At 72.1% G+C, this 13,470-nt stretch overlaps 2 protein-coding genes and 2 non-coding genes across 6 annotated transcripts; 2 read left to right on the top strand and 2 right to left on the bottom strand.

Moving 5' to 3' along the window:
• Nucleotides 1–511: 511 nt before the first annotated feature.
• On the bottom strand, nt 512–7,228 carry SLC5A6 (solute carrier family 5 member 6). 2 transcript variants are annotated; one of them, XM_065834571.2, is made up of 16 exons: nt 7,027–7,228; nt 4,161–4,639; nt 3,719–3,784; nt 3,594–3,645; nt 3,433–3,500; nt 2,764–2,918; nt 2,420–2,560; nt 2,223–2,346; nt 2,042–2,130; nt 1,844–1,956; nt 1,708–1,775; nt 1,547–1,633; nt 1,283–1,458; nt 1,068–1,171; nt 881–1,002; nt 512–798 (listed from the first exon to the last, which is right to left on the bottom strand). In XM_065834571.2, the coding sequence occupies exons 2-16, from the start codon at nt 4,488–4,490 to the stop codon at nt 652–654; spliced, it is 1,842 nt and encodes a 613-aa protein (XP_065690643.2). In that variant the 5' UTR covers nt 4,491–4,639; nt 7,027–7,228; the 3' UTR covers nt 512–651. The 2 variants fall into 2 exon arrangements, with proteins under 2 accessions (XP_065690643.2, XP_071663336.1); XM_071807235.1 differs by lacking the exon at nt 7,027–7,228 and having other exon boundaries at nt 4,161–4,748.
• A 26-nt stretch (nt 7,229–7,254) lies between these two features.
• On the top strand, nt 7,255–10,971 carry ATRAID (all-trans retinoic acid induced differentiation factor). 2 transcript variants are annotated; one of them, XM_071807243.1, is made up of 8 exons: nt 7,255–7,394; nt 7,693–7,823; nt 8,209–8,280; nt 8,426–9,104; nt 9,661–9,732; nt 10,326–10,476; nt 10,573–10,673; nt 10,753–10,971. In XM_071807243.1, the coding sequence occupies exons 1-8, from the start codon at nt 7,320–7,322 to the stop codon at nt 10,855–10,857; spliced, it is 1,386 nt and encodes a 461-aa protein (XP_071663344.1). In that variant the 5' UTR covers nt 7,255–7,319; the 3' UTR covers nt 10,858–10,971. The 2 variants fall into 2 exon arrangements, with proteins under 2 accessions (XP_071663344.1, XP_065690644.1); XM_065834572.2 differs by lacking the exon at nt 8,426–9,104 and having other exon boundaries at nt 7,263–7,394; nt 10,355–10,476.
• A 410-nt stretch (nt 10,972–11,381) lies between these two features.
• On the top strand, nt 11,382–11,545 carry LOC136100695 (U1 spliceosomal RNA). Its single transcript, XR_010651232.1, has one exon. It is a non-coding gene; the product is annotated as a U1 spliceosomal RNA (small nuclear RNA).
• An 894-nt stretch (nt 11,546–12,439) lies between these two features.
• LOC136100696 (U1 spliceosomal RNA) lies at nt 12,440–12,603 on the bottom strand. The gene has a single exon (XR_010651233.1). It is a non-coding gene; the product is annotated as a U1 spliceosomal RNA (small nuclear RNA).
• Between the last annotated feature and the right edge of the window lie 867 nt (nt 12,604–13,470).

Raw genomic sequence — 13,470 nt, 5'->3', positions numbered from 1 at the left:
GGTGGGGAGAAGGGGTGTTGGGAGCCCTGTGCCCCCCCGCCACGGAGCAGCTGCCCCTGGCCCTGCTCACCTGGCTCCCCGGCCGGGCCCCCCCGCCTTGCCCCGCGCCATGGGAAAGGGGCCAGGGCCAAGGCTGTGGCCGTAAATCTCCGCGGCTGGCGGGGCTCCCGTGCTGGGACAGCAGGGCCGCCCACTCGGGGGACCAGGTCACGTCCCACGGGCTCCTGGGGGACAGCGGGGGGGCTGTGTGGGCTGGCCCCGGGGCTCCCAACACCTGTGCTCCAGAATCATTTATTGGTGGACAACAAACACAGAGGGGGGTGATGAGGGCTGGGGGTCGCTCGGCGCCCTGGGGGTGTGGGGGGCCCCTGGCCCGGGAGCGGGGTGTAAGGCACATGGCCAGGCCAGGGACAGCATCCCGGTCTAGGGGGGGACAGCACTGCTCCCATCGCCCCCACACCCATGGTCCCAGAGCCACCCAGGCAGGGGCAGGGGCAGGCAGCCCCCCCACAGGGACCCAGCTCCTCCCGGTTATTTGGTGCTCCTCGGTTATTTCGTGCTCCTTGGCCATGCCCCAGGGGGGGTCCTGGCCCCCTGGCCAGGGGGCGCTGGGGAAGGGCTCGGGGGGCCGGGACCCCCGTGCCGGGGGGCTCAGAAGGAGGTCTCCTGCAGGGCGTAGGTGGGGGCGCCGGCCGCGCGGATGTAGCCCTGTCCCTCCTCCTCCTCCCGCCGCCCGGGGTGGGGCAGCCCGTTGGCCACCCCGTTGCTCTTCACCGCAGCATCCGCGGGGTCGGTGTCCTGTGGGGACAGAGCGGGGCAGCAGGAGCACGGGGGGGACGATGCCACGCGTGCCCCCCGGGTGCGGGTCCGGGCCGCTCACCTGTGCCGGGAAGGCCACCCCGCAGCACAGCCGCTGCCGGTACTTGCGGGGCAGGCAGCAGAGCAGGCGCGGCAGCACGGGGTAGATGGTGCGGGGGTCCACGGCCGCGGCCGGCGTGGGGCCTGGGGGCAGAGCGGGGGTCAGCGGCAGCGGGGCCACCCCGCTCTGCCCCCCCAGCTGCACTCACCGGTGATCAGGCTGACCAGGAGCCCCACCAGGATGACGGTGGTGGAGTTGTGGGCGCTGTACCACATGTAGGACAGGCGGTAGAACTTCTGCAGCCCCCTGGGGCTGCACGAGACGGGGGTGAGGGGGGAAGAGCTGGGGGGCACGGGGCAGATGGGGGCACAGAGCAGTGCCCCCACACCCCCGTCCCACAGCCCCGACCCCCCGTCCGCTCACCTGTGGGGCGCCGGCGTGGGGGCCAGCAGGGTGGTGGCCAGGGCGGTGGTGAGGTTGCCCACGGGGGTCAGGGCGGTGCTGTTGGGCGGGGGGGCCGCCCCTGCGCTGGTCACCAGGCTGCCGATGCCCACCCAGAAGGCCATGGCCAGGCCTGCCAGCAGCCCCACGACGGCGCCCTGCGCCGGGGAGCAGGGACACGCTGACCCCCGGCCCCCCGGCACTGACCCGCGGGGCCACGTCCCCGGCCGGGCGGGGGACACTCACCGTGGGGTTGGCGCAGGGGAAGAACATGCCCAGGCAGAAGAGCCCCAGGAGCGGCCCCCCCACCATGCCGAAGATGCTGATGGCCGCCTGCGGGGACACGGCCCTCAGCACCGGCGCCTCACCGGAACCGGAGCCGGGGGGTCCCGCGCCCCCGCCCCTACCTGCAGCACAGGGCCCAGCATGGAGGACACGTAGGCCATCCCCAGGCACAGCAGTCCGTAACCGAGAGCTGGGAGAGCAGGGGGTCACGGCGGCTCCGGGCACCCCCAGCGCCGCCCCCGCGCAGCCCCCACTCACCCAGCAGCTTGGAGAGCAGCGTGGCCCGCGACTCCGACAGCCCGGGGCAGTGCGGCCGCACCAGGTCCTCCATTGTCACCGTGGCCAGAGAGTTGAAGGCGGAGGAGATGGTGCTGCGGGGGAGAAGGAGCAGCAGAGGGAGGCAGAGGGAGAGGGCTCGGTGGGACCCCCCAACCCGCCCCGGGGACAGCGGCTCACCTGAGGGACCCGCTGAAGAGGCAGGCGACGAAGAGCCCGGGCAGCCCCGGCAGGTCCCGCAGCACGTCCATCACGAAGTACAGCACCAGCTGGGGAAGGGGTCAGCGCCCGTGGTGGGGGCCGGGGGAGCGGGGTCCGCACTGCCCCGCGGGCTGCGGGAGGGGACGGGGTCAGAACCCACCTGGTCGGAGGAGCCGGGGTGCTGGGCCAGCGGGTGCTCCCGGTCGTAGACGAACATGACGAGGCCGGTGAGGCAGCTGAGGCAGAGCACGATCTGCTGGCACGGGAACACGGCGTAGCAGGAGCTGCGGGCCGGGCAGGCGTCAGGGCTGGCGGCGGGGACCCCCATGCGGCGACCCCGGCCCCGGCCCCACTCACAGCTTGGCCTCGCGCTCGCTGCGGGCGCTCAGGTAGCGCTGCACCTGCGCCTGGTTCACCCCGTACAGCGACAGCATCATGAACACGCCGCCCACCGCCAGCGTCCAGAACGTGTGCCGCTCAAACGGGTCGGGGTTCAGGCTGCGGGGAGGCACCGGGGGTCAGGGCGCCGGGTCCTCACCGGCACCTGCGCCCCACAGCACGGGAAAGGGGGCGGCGGGAACGGCCCCGTTTGCTGCGCCAGGGTCCCTCTCCCCCACCCCGGGCACCTCCCAGCTGCCCCGCGTGTCCCCGTGGCGTGACGTGGGGTGCAGCGCCCGGGCGCAGCAGGGCAGGGCGCTCACTCAATGCCGGAGATCTTGCCCTCCTGCTCGGCCAGGTGCCACACGCGGGCCATGCCGCCCACCCGCCGGGCGCCCACCACGATGACGGCCAGCTGCCCCGCGAACATCACCAGCGTCTGGAACACGTCGGTCCAGATCACGGCCTTCAGCCCGCCCTGCGGAGGCACAGCAGCCGTCACCGCGGCACGGTGGGACACGGCGCCTGTCACCATGGCAGGGACACGGGTGTCCCTGGGCAGGCAGTGGGGGGGACACGGGTGACCCTGGGCAGGCAGCGGGGGGGACATGGGTGACCGCGGCAGGCAGTGAGGGGGACATAGGTGACCGCGGGCAGGCATGGGGGGGACATGGGTGACCCTGGGCAGGCAGCGGGGGGACACGAGTGACCCTGGGAAGGCAGTGGGGGGGACACGAGTGACCCTGGGAAGGCAGTGGGGGGGACACGGGTGATCCTGGGCAGGCAGTGGGGGGGACACGGGTGATCCTGGGCAGGCAGTGGGGGGGACACGGGTGACCCTGGGAAGGCAGTGGGGGGGACACGGGTGACCCTGGGAAGGCAGTGGGGGGGACACGGGTGACTGCGGGCAGGCAGTGGGGGGGACACAGGTGATCCCAGGCAGGCAGTGGGGGGGACATGGGTGACCGCGGCAGGCGCGGCGCAGGACCCACCAGCGTGGTGTAGAGCGTGCAGACCAGCCCCATGGTGAGCACCGCGCTCCAGAGGTCGAAGCCCGTCACTGAAAGCAGCAGAGGCTGTTAACGAGTGGGGGGTGGGGGCAGCCCCCCCGCAGGACAGGGCTCCCAGCCCCAGCTCCCATCCCCTCATCCACCTGCGTTGAGGGCCAGCGCGGGCGCGTACAGCACCACCCCCATGTAGATGACCTGCAGAGAGAGCAGCGCTCAGCCGTGCACGGCCCCCCCGGCACCCCACGCCCCGGGCCCCCCGCCCACTCACCATCTGGAAGATGAAGGTGATGGTGCCGAACACCCGCACCGTCTTGTTGAAGCGCAGCTCCAGGTACTGCGGGGAGACACATCAGTGCGCTGTCCCCCAAGGTCCTGAGCGGGGGTTGTCCCCTGCGTCCCCCATGTCCCCCCCCACGGCAGCAGGGATGCAGGGGGGCCGGCAGCCCTGCCCCGGCACCGCGGGGACACGACGGGGCCAGCCAGCGCTGCCGGGGAGAGGTGCCCTGGGGGGACGGGGCACTGGGAAGCCGGACAGGAGCCCTGATGGGGCGGGCAGGGCAGGCTGGGCGACAGGCACAGGGCAGCGAGGGACGGGAGCCAAGCCCCCCCAGGCACCACCAGCTCGGCCCCCGGGGCCACGTGTCCCCTGTGCGCCCCACTGGGTGCTGGGCTCCACGTGTCCCCTGTCCCCCAGGGACGACCCCACTCACCTCATAGGTGCTGGTGAGGCGCAGGCGGTAGAAGACGGGGATGAAGATGTGAGCCGGGATGAGCAGCCCCAGGAAGTAGGAGCAGCCGAGGAACCAGTACTCGGTGCCGAAGCGGTAGATCTCGCCCGGCGCGCCCAGGATGGCCACGGCCGACTGGAAGGTGGCCAGCAGGGACAGGGCAACGGGCAGGCAGCCCATGTTGCGGTTGGCCAGGAGGAACTCCTGCACCGTGCGCTGCCGGTCCCCACTCAGCGCGTAGAACAGCCCGATGGCCGACGACAGCACCAGCAGCAGCGCGAAGATGCTGTAGTCGATCGCCGTGAACTCCATGGCCAGACGCTCCTGTCGCTGCCGCTCCGCCGGAGCCGCCGCTGCCCGGCCGCCCTCCTCGGCTGCGCCCTGCCGGCCTCATGGGCACGGCGAGCCCTGGCGGCGCCCCCGGCAGCGCGGCCCCGCCGGCATCTCCCCGGCGCTCAGAGCTGCGGGAGGAGGGTCGGGTGTCAGCGCCGGGCGGGCTACGCGAGGAGCTGCACCTTACACCGCAGGGACCTTCGCTCGCTCTGCTCAGCCTCGAGGACCCGCTGCGGGGGGCCAAGCCGGGGGAGGACGGTTCATTTAACCCCTCTCTTCCTTCTGGGCTGGGCTCAGCACCCACGCCCCAGGTCACCCAACCTGCCCCCGCCAAGGGAAACGCGCGCCTCTTCCAAAGAGCGCTGAACCCACAGTTGCAAAAACAGACCCACCCAGGACCCCGTCAGCACCGGCCCTGCCAGCCCCACGCGGCCCTGCCAAGCCCGCAGGACTGGCCCCTCCGCTGCCAAACCCAACACCCCCGCCCCCGGTGCGGGACGGCGCTGCCAAGCCCCGCAGCACCGGCCCTGCCGCAGCCAAACGCAACACAACCCAACCGCCCCGGCACCGCGCGCCCCGCCAAGCCCGGCAGAGCCGCCCCCGGTGCCGGAGCCCCACCAAGCCCAGCACAACCGCCCCAGCTCTGGCGCCAGGAAACCACCCCACAGCAGCCCACCCAGCAGGACCGGCCCCACCGGCAGCCCCTGGCCCCTTAGAACCCACAGACGGGTCTGGGAGGACAGACGGACACGCAGTGGAGCCCAGGCTGTGCTGGTGAGGAGGTGCAGGAGGAGCCCGGCGCTGCTGGCCCAGCTGAGCAGAGGCTGGCAGGGTGACCCCCAGTACATGCGCCCCACACAGCCAGGGATGGATGGATGGACAGAGGTGGACTGACAGCTCCAGAGGCTCTGGGCAGCACGAGATGGAGCAGAGCCCTGAGCTCTCCTGTCCCGCTCACAGGGATACCCCCAGGGCCCCCGAGCCTCTGCCCCAGCCCCGGCAGAGCAGGAGGGGGCACTGGGCAGCCCCAGCAGTGGGGCAGGGAGGGGGCACGAACAGAGACCCCCCCTATGCCCCCACCAGCGGGCACGGGGCTGCGGGGACAGGGAGCCAGGAGTGGTGAGTGCCAGGAAAGGGTGGATGCTGAAGGGGCAGGGGGTGCAGGATGCGGGGAACCCCACGGCACCGCACCTGGGGGGCAGCGCCGGGGCTGCCATGGGGCAGCACAGGGAGGACGAGGCGGGGGGCAGGGGGGGGCTGGCGCCGTGATCCCGGAGGAATGTCTGCCCGGGCATACCGGAGGAGATCAGGGCTCTGCCTGGCAGCCCTGCGCAGCACGGCCTGCCCGAGCCTGCCCGCCGCGGGGCTGCCACCGGGGACCGGGCCAGCGCGGGGCCCCACGGCAGCGGCGGCAGGGAAGGGGGTGAGAGGGCAGCGCCTCCCGCCGCGCGCGCACCGACCCCGTCCTGCCCCGTCCCGTCCCCACCCCACGCGGCGCAGCTCCCGGCCAGGGTCCAAGGTCGCCCCGCCGCATTCCTCCGTGGAGACTAAACACAGCGGGGAGCGCCGCGGCCCCGGCGGCCCCGCAGCCCAAGGTTCCCGCGCCCCCGGCGTCCCTGAGGCGCCGCTGCCCCCGGCCCAAGGCCCCGCTGCCCCCTCCCCTCAGATCCCCGTGTGCCCGACCCAAGTCTCCACCCTCCAGAGCTCAGTGTCCCCGGGCTGCGGCCCCGCCCCCCTGTCCCCCGCCGTTACTGCCTCGTCCCCGCTGTCCCCAGCCGGAGGTCCGGCTCTCCGGTCCCCGCGGGTCCCCCGTGTCCCCAGCCCAGCTCCGTGTCCCCGTTGTCCCCGTTGTCCCCAGTGACCCAGCCCGGGCCCGGCTCCCCGGTGCCGCCGGTGTCGCCCGAGGGCGAAGCGGGACCGTTGGCCGCAGGACAAGCCCCGGCCCCGGCGTGTGGTCCGAGCCCGGCGGGGCCGCTCCCGGGCGGGCCGTGACCCTGAGGGCCCGGCGGCCCCGGTGTGACACTCACCGGCGGCGGCGACCGGTGCGGCAGAGCTCGGCCCACGTGCCGCCCGCCCGCCGCCGCGCGCCTTGATGACGCGCTGAGGGGCCCGCGGTGCCCTCACCGCCGCTTCCGCCCGGCCCCGCGCCCCGCGATGCCGTCAGAGGCCACCGGGGGCCCCGGTGGGGTGGGCGGTGCCGCCCCCGCCCGGTCCCGGTCCGCTGCCCCGGGCGGGTCACCGCGCCCCGGCGTCCCCTCGCTGCAGGGGACCAGAGGGCGCCGGTCCCGACCCGCGGTGGCGGTGACCGCTCCCGCCCTGCGCCCGCCCGACCACGCCGGGGTCTCCCGGGGCCCCGCCCGGTGAAGGGCCCGGCCGCGCCCTGTCCCGCGCGGGTCGCCGTTCCCCCTCCCGGGGCTCACCGCCTCCTGCCCCCGCCCCTGGCCGGTGCTCCCGGCCCCTCCCGCTGGGGCTGCCCCGGCCGTGCCGCTGCCGGGACTGCCCGGTTGCTCCCTACCCGCTCCCGCCGGCCGGGCCGGGGCCGAGGCGCTGGCAGCGGGCGGTGCGGCACGGCACGGCAGGACATGGCACGGTGCGGCACGGCACCCGCCGCTGCTCCGGGACAGGCGGGGAGCGCCCGGTGGCGCAGCGCTGGCCCCGGGCCGTGCCGTGGGGACCGGGAGCGCCCCGGTCCCGTCCAGTCTCTCGGGCGGCGCCGGCCGGTGCTCCCCGGCTTTCCCGCCAGGGGGCGCCCTCGCAGCGGGCGGGCCCGGAAGAGCCGGGGGGCGGGCGCCCGGGCTGTGCGGGGCCATGGGCGGATCGGTGCTCCTGCTGCTGCTGCTGCTGCTGCCGCTGCTGCTGCCCGGGGCCGCCGGCGGAGCGGCGGTGAGCGGCGGGACCGGGCACAGCGGGGAGCGGGGGTGCCCGCGGACGGGATGCCCGGGACCGGGGGGCGGGGTGCCCGGGGCGGGGATGCCCGGGGTCGGAGGTGCCCAGGTCGGGGACTCCGGGGGAGGGACTCAAGGGTCAGTGAGTGCCCGGTCGGGGGGTGTGGGAGGTGCCCGGGTCGGAGGTGCCCGGGTCGGGGGTGCTGGGGTGGCCTGGGGGTCGGGGACACGAGTGCCGGGGTGGGGGGTGGTCGTGCGGGTGCCGGCGCTGCCCGAGCCCCGCCGGACACCCCCAGGTGTGCGGGCTCTGCCCGGGGCCGCCGCGGAACGACTCGGTCGTGTCCCGGTACTGCGCGTCCCGGGCCGGTGCCGAGAGCGACGGACGGTGCTGCCGGGAGCGGGGCGCCCGCCCGGAGCGGCTGCTCGGGTACGGGGGGGCTGGGGAGCACGGGAGGGGTGCACGGGTTGGGGGTGCAGAGGGCGCTGGGGGCCACACGATGGGGGTGTGGGAGAGTCCCTGGCACAGGGGGGTGATAGGGCAGGTGTTGGGGGACACGGGGGGGTCAGGGGAATGCGGGGAGGGGATGTGCGGGGTGGGGGACTCACAGGATGGGGGTGCACAGGGCAGGGGGTGTGTGGGTGGGGGACACGCAGGACGGGGGTGCGCGGGGGGGTGGGTGGGGGGTGCATAGGGAGGGGGTGTGGGTGGGGGACACGCAGGACGGGGGCGCGCAGGGTGGGAGACACGTGTGATGGGGATGTGGGGTGCCAGGCACACTGACATCCCCCTCCCCCCTGCTGCCCCCTCCCAGGCTGGACCTGAGCAACTGCTCCCTGCGCAGCCTCCCCCCGGCGCTGGCTGAGGCCGCGGCCACCGTCGTCCTGTGAGTCCACGGGCCCCCTCGTGCTCCTCCCGCTCCCCACAAGGGGCAGGGAGGGGGGTCTGGGGTGGGTCAGGTGGGACGCCCCCCAACGGGCCCCTGGGCCAGCGCAGCCCTGAGTCCTGGTCCCCATCCCCCTGTCCCCCAGCGCCCTGCTGTCCCCAGGCCCTGCGGCACCCTGCTCCCCAGGGGACACCAGCTGCTCTCCATCGTTTGAACACCCACGGCAGTGTGGGGAGTCCCCAGTCACCGGAAAAGGGAAACGTCACCCCCAGGGGCAACAGGGGGGACTCTGTGCCCCTTCAGAGCACGGAGTGGATCCTCCTGGAGGCTCTGCCAGGGCACACGGGTGGCAGGGAGGTGACAGCCAGCACGGCTCCACCAAGGGCAAACCGTGCCTGACCAGCCTGGTGACAACAGAGGGACCGTGCGGGCGGATAGGAGAGGAACAACTTGTGTCCTGGGACCTGGGCAGGCTGGCGAGGGTGCATGTGAACCTCGTGAGGTTCAACAAGGCCAAGTGCGAGGTCCTGCCCCTGGGTCGGGGCAACCCCAGTATCAATCTGGGCTGGATGGAGGGTGAGAGATCGGCCATGAGCCGCCATGTGCGCTGGCAGCCCAGAACCCACCCGTGTCCTGGGCTGCGTCCCCAGCCCTGTGAGCATCAGGTTTGGGGGATCCTGCCCCTCTGCCCTGCTCTGGTGAGCCCCCCCTGCAGGGCTGGTCCAGCTCTGGGTCCTCAGCACAGGACACACATGGAGCTGCTGCAGAGGGGCCAGAGGAGCCCCAGGAATGACCCGAGGCTGGAACAGCTCTGCTGGGGACAGGTGAGAGAGCTGGGGGGTTCAGCTGGAGAAGAGAAGCTCCGGGGAGACCTTAGTGTGGCCTTTCAGTGCTTAAAAGGGGCCCATTAGAAAGATGGGGACAGACTTTTGAGCAGGGCCTGTTGTGACAGGACAAGGGGTGATGGTTTTAAACTGAAAGAGAGTGGATTTAGATTAGATATGAGGAAGAAATTCTTCACTGGTGAGGTGCTGGCCCAGGCTGCCCAGAGCAGCTGTGGATGCCCCATCCCCAGGAGTGTTCAGGGCCAGGCTGGACAGGGCTCTCAGCAGGTCAGGTGGAAGGTGTCCCCGCCCATGCCAGGGTGCTTGGAATTAGATGATCGTTAAGGGTCCCTTCCATCCCAAACCACTCTGCGACACCATCCCAGAGGTTCCTTGTCCCTTCCCTGGGGCTGTTGTCCCTGCTGGGGGGCAGCCTGGCCCCAGGTGGTGATGCTGTGCCTGTTCCACAGCCCGGGGCCCTGCTGGGGCCGGTGCTGTTTGTGGGCACCCGGGGCAGTGGCGGGTGAGGGTCCACGTGCCCCGTGTGTGCTTGCAGGGACCTGACAGACAACCCGCTGACAGCCCTCCCCAACGGCTCCTTCCTGGGCTTCACCCAGCTGCAGTGCCTGTGAGTACCAGGGGGCGCGGGGGCCAGGCGCTGAGCCGTGCCCACAGCGCGGTACGGGTGCTGAGCTCCGCTCCTGGGGGCTGAGCCATACCTCCAGTGCGGTACGGGTGCTGAGCTCCCCTCCTGGGGGCTGAGCCATACCTCCAGTGCGGTACGAGTGCTGAGCTCCGCTCCTGGGCGCTGAGCCATGCCCACAGCGCGGTACGGGTGCGGAGCTCCGCTCCTGGGTGTTGAGCCATACCCCCAGCGCGGCACGGGTGCTGAGCTCTGCTCCTGGGCGCTGAGCCATACCTCCAGTGCGGTACGGGTGCTGAGCTCCGCTCCTGGGTGTTGAGCCATACCCCCAGCGCGGCACGGGTGCTGAGCTCTGTCCCCAGCGCGGCACGGGTGCTGAGCTCTGAGCTCTGTCCCCAGCGCGGCACGGGTGCTGAGCTCCGAGCTCTGTCCCCAGCGCGGCACAGGTGCTGAGCTCCGAGCTCTGTCCCCAGCGTGGTACGGGTGCTGAGCTCCGAGCTCTGTCCCCAGCGCGGTGCTGAGCTCTGAGCTCTGTCTCCAGCGCGGTACGGGTGCTGAGCTCCGAGCTCTGTCCCCAGTGCGGTGCTGAGCTCTGCTCTGTCCCCAGCGCGGTGCCGCTGTCGCTGGGGTGCCCGGGCGGGAGCGGCGCCTGGGAGGAGGTGACGGCGAGCGGGAGCAGCCGGCTGTGCCGGGGCCAGCGGAACCTCTGCAACAGCTCCACGGAGCTCGGTACGGGGGCCGGGGGCGGTGTCCCTGGCGCTGGGAGCCGCGGGGCTGGCGGGGGTGGCCCTGCCGGTCCCCATGACCCCCGCTCTGCCCCGCCAGCCTGGCCGTGCCCTGAGAACGCCGCGTGTGCCCCGGCCGGCCCCGGCCTCGCCCAGTGCCTGTGCAGCAGCCCCTTCCACGGGTACAAGTGCCTGCGGGAGGTGAGCGCCCGCGGGCCGGGATCCCCGTCCCCGAGTGTCCCCCGGCGGGACCGCGCTGCTCACAGCTGCCTCCTCGCAGGGCGCGTTCCCCGTGCTGCTGTTCTGCGGGATCCTGGGAACCGTCACCCTGTCCCTGTCCGTCCTGCTGTGGGGCACCCAGCGCCGGAAAGCCAAGACCCCCTGAGCGGGGAGGGGGTGCCTGTACTGCGGCGGGGGCCTGGGGGTGCTGGGCGCTCTGTGTCCCGGCGGCTGCCTCACCGCGGGGGGACTGGGGACGAATAAAGCCCGCAGCATCCTGTCCGTGTGTCTGTCTGACTCCTGGGGGGGCGGGACCCTCCAGGCAGCTTTGGGGACCCCCCGCGGGGCTGTGCGCACCGCCTGCCCCACCCGTACTGCCGGGGAGGAGCCTCCAGAGCCCCGGCCCGAACCCGCGGGAGCGGGGGGAGCAGCAGCGGGGCCGGATGGCCAATGCGCGGGGCCGGGGGCGTGGCCATGCAGATCAGTCCCCGCGCGGCATGACGGGAGCTCCCCGCGCCACGACAACACCGCCCACGGGCGTGTGCGAGCGCCGCGTGGGCGCCGCGAGCGGACGAGACGCGGGGCGCGGTCCGGGGCGTGGCGTGGGGCGTGCGCGGGTGTCGTCGCGGGGTGTCCGTGTGCTGGGGGTGTGCGGGGCGGCGTGGGGCGGCGCGGGCGCGGGTGTGGGGCATACTTACCTGGCAGGGGAGACACCATGATCAAGCAGGTGGTTTTCCCAGGGCGAGGCTCATCCCTTGCACTCCGGGTGTGCTGACCCCTGCGATTTCCCCAAATGCGGGAAACTCGACTGCATAATTTGTGGTAGTGGGGGACTGCGTTCGCGCTCTCCCCTGGCTTTGCGGTCAAAAACAGAGCTCAGATGATTCCCAAGCCGGGCTTACACAGCTGCGCGTTCATGAAACGCCCCACTTTAGCGAACAGGGTACGTGGGTGTTACGCGTGGACCTGATCCGCGTTGCCGCGGCCGTTCCGGAGCCGCCGCGTCACGAACCAGACAGGCAGCTCCTTTCCATGCTGATTTCCACTTGGCTCCTTCCGTGGGTTTGAGATCACGGGAACGCGTTCCCACCGGTAAACCCGGGCCCCGTGTCGCCGCAGCGACCTGAACCAGCGGAGCCCCACAGCGAGAGAACGAAATCAGAAACCCCCAAGCCAGACGTAGCAAGACCAGGCCTAATGTAACAAACCTGAGAGAGAAGCAGCAGCTGTGCGGGCCCTGGACACGAGGCGAAGCGGGGCGGCCGTGGCGGGCGAGCTGGGCGAGCGCGGTGTTCCCTGAATGAAGAGCCGCGTGACCTCTGCTGGGCAGCAGCACAAAGCGACAACGGGCACGGTCAATAAACCGGGTCAAGGAGCGACACCGGGGGCACCGGAGACCCCTGACGGACTCGATGCCGAAGAGGGACTGCCGGCACAGGGCGGGGCTGTGGAAATAACTTGCGTGGGATGCATTGACTACGCGTGGAAACGAAGGAATACGCAGTAGGTGCACGGAATAAACACCAAGAAGTGCGAACCGCGCACAGCCGGTCGGAGAGCGATCCTGGGAGCGGCCGGCGCGCGGCGGAAGCGCTGCTCCTCGCTCCTCGCAAACCGCCCTTGGCCGCCTGTCCGGGGCCGTTTTGAGGGACACGGCCCTTTACGGACACTCCACCGCACACCCGACCCAGCGACACCGAACTACCAACGGCCATAATTTAACTGAAATCTGTCTTTCACCACGAAGCCAGGGGAGAGCGCGAACGCAGTCCCCCACTACCACAAATTATGCAGTCGAGTTTCCCGCATTTGGGGAAATCGCAGGGGTCAGCACACCCGGAGTGCAAGGGATGAGCCTCGCCCTGGGAAAACCACCTGCTTGATCATGGTGTCTCCCCTGCCAGGTAAGTATGCCCCACACCCGCGCCCGCGCCGCCCCACGCCGCCCCGCACACCCCCAGCACACGGACACCCCGCGACGACACCCGCGCACGCCCCACGCCACGCCCCGGACCGCGCCCCGCGTCTCGTCCGCTCGCGGCGCCCACGCGGCGCTCGCGCACGCCCGTGGGCGGTGTTGTCGTGGCGCGGGGAGCTCCCGTCATGCCGCGCGGGGACTGATCTGCATGGCCACGCCCCCGGCCCCGCCCACCCCGCGGTGTCACCGTGCACAGAGGGACCGTCACCGTTCGCGCACGCGTGGAACCCGGGCTCGCGGGACCAGCCCGAAGTCTGTAACTGTTATTAAGAGGGGAAGACGCACAGAACCCCTCCGCCTTGTCTCAACCCGTTAGCCCGGTGTCCAACACGCACCGCGCACCGCTCTCGCTGGACCTCTCTGCTATTAACACGCTCTTAAGAGCTTTTGTTGCCTGACACCGCCCTGGCCGGTGCCAGCTCCAGCTCAGCTCTGTCCTCGCGTGTTCTCCCCTCCGGGTGTGACCCACGCTCCGTGACCCCGTGCTCAGCCTGACCTCGCCCCAGGGATGGTGCCTCCTGTCCTTCTCTTGCTGCACAGGGAGGTCCCGGCTCAGCCCAGCCCGGCTCCTGTGACCTGGGTCACCCGCGATTCCCGGCTCCCCGGAGTCCAGAGGTGGCTGCTGAGAACTGACCCGATCGACCCCCAAGCCCCTGCCGGCCGATCCTGGGGGACGTGGCTCGGGGGCTCCCGAGCACCGGGGGCAGCTGCAGCGCTGCTGGTTTTGCTCATTAGATGGAAAACTGGAAACCCGACTGCTTGGGGGTCCTGGTGGCCTGGAGCGCTCCTCCGCTCCCCCGA

Source organism: Patagioenas fasciata, chromosome 3 (assembly GCF_037038585.1).
Source record: "Patagioenas fasciata isolate bPatFas1 chromosome 3, bPatFas1.hap1, whole genome shotgun sequence".
Taxonomy (NCBI): domain Eukaryota; kingdom Metazoa; phylum Chordata; class Aves; order Columbiformes; family Columbidae; genus Patagioenas; species Patagioenas fasciata.
The sequence above is the reverse complement of the archived record's forward strand: the minus strand, read 5'-3'. Positions and strand labels throughout refer to the sequence as shown.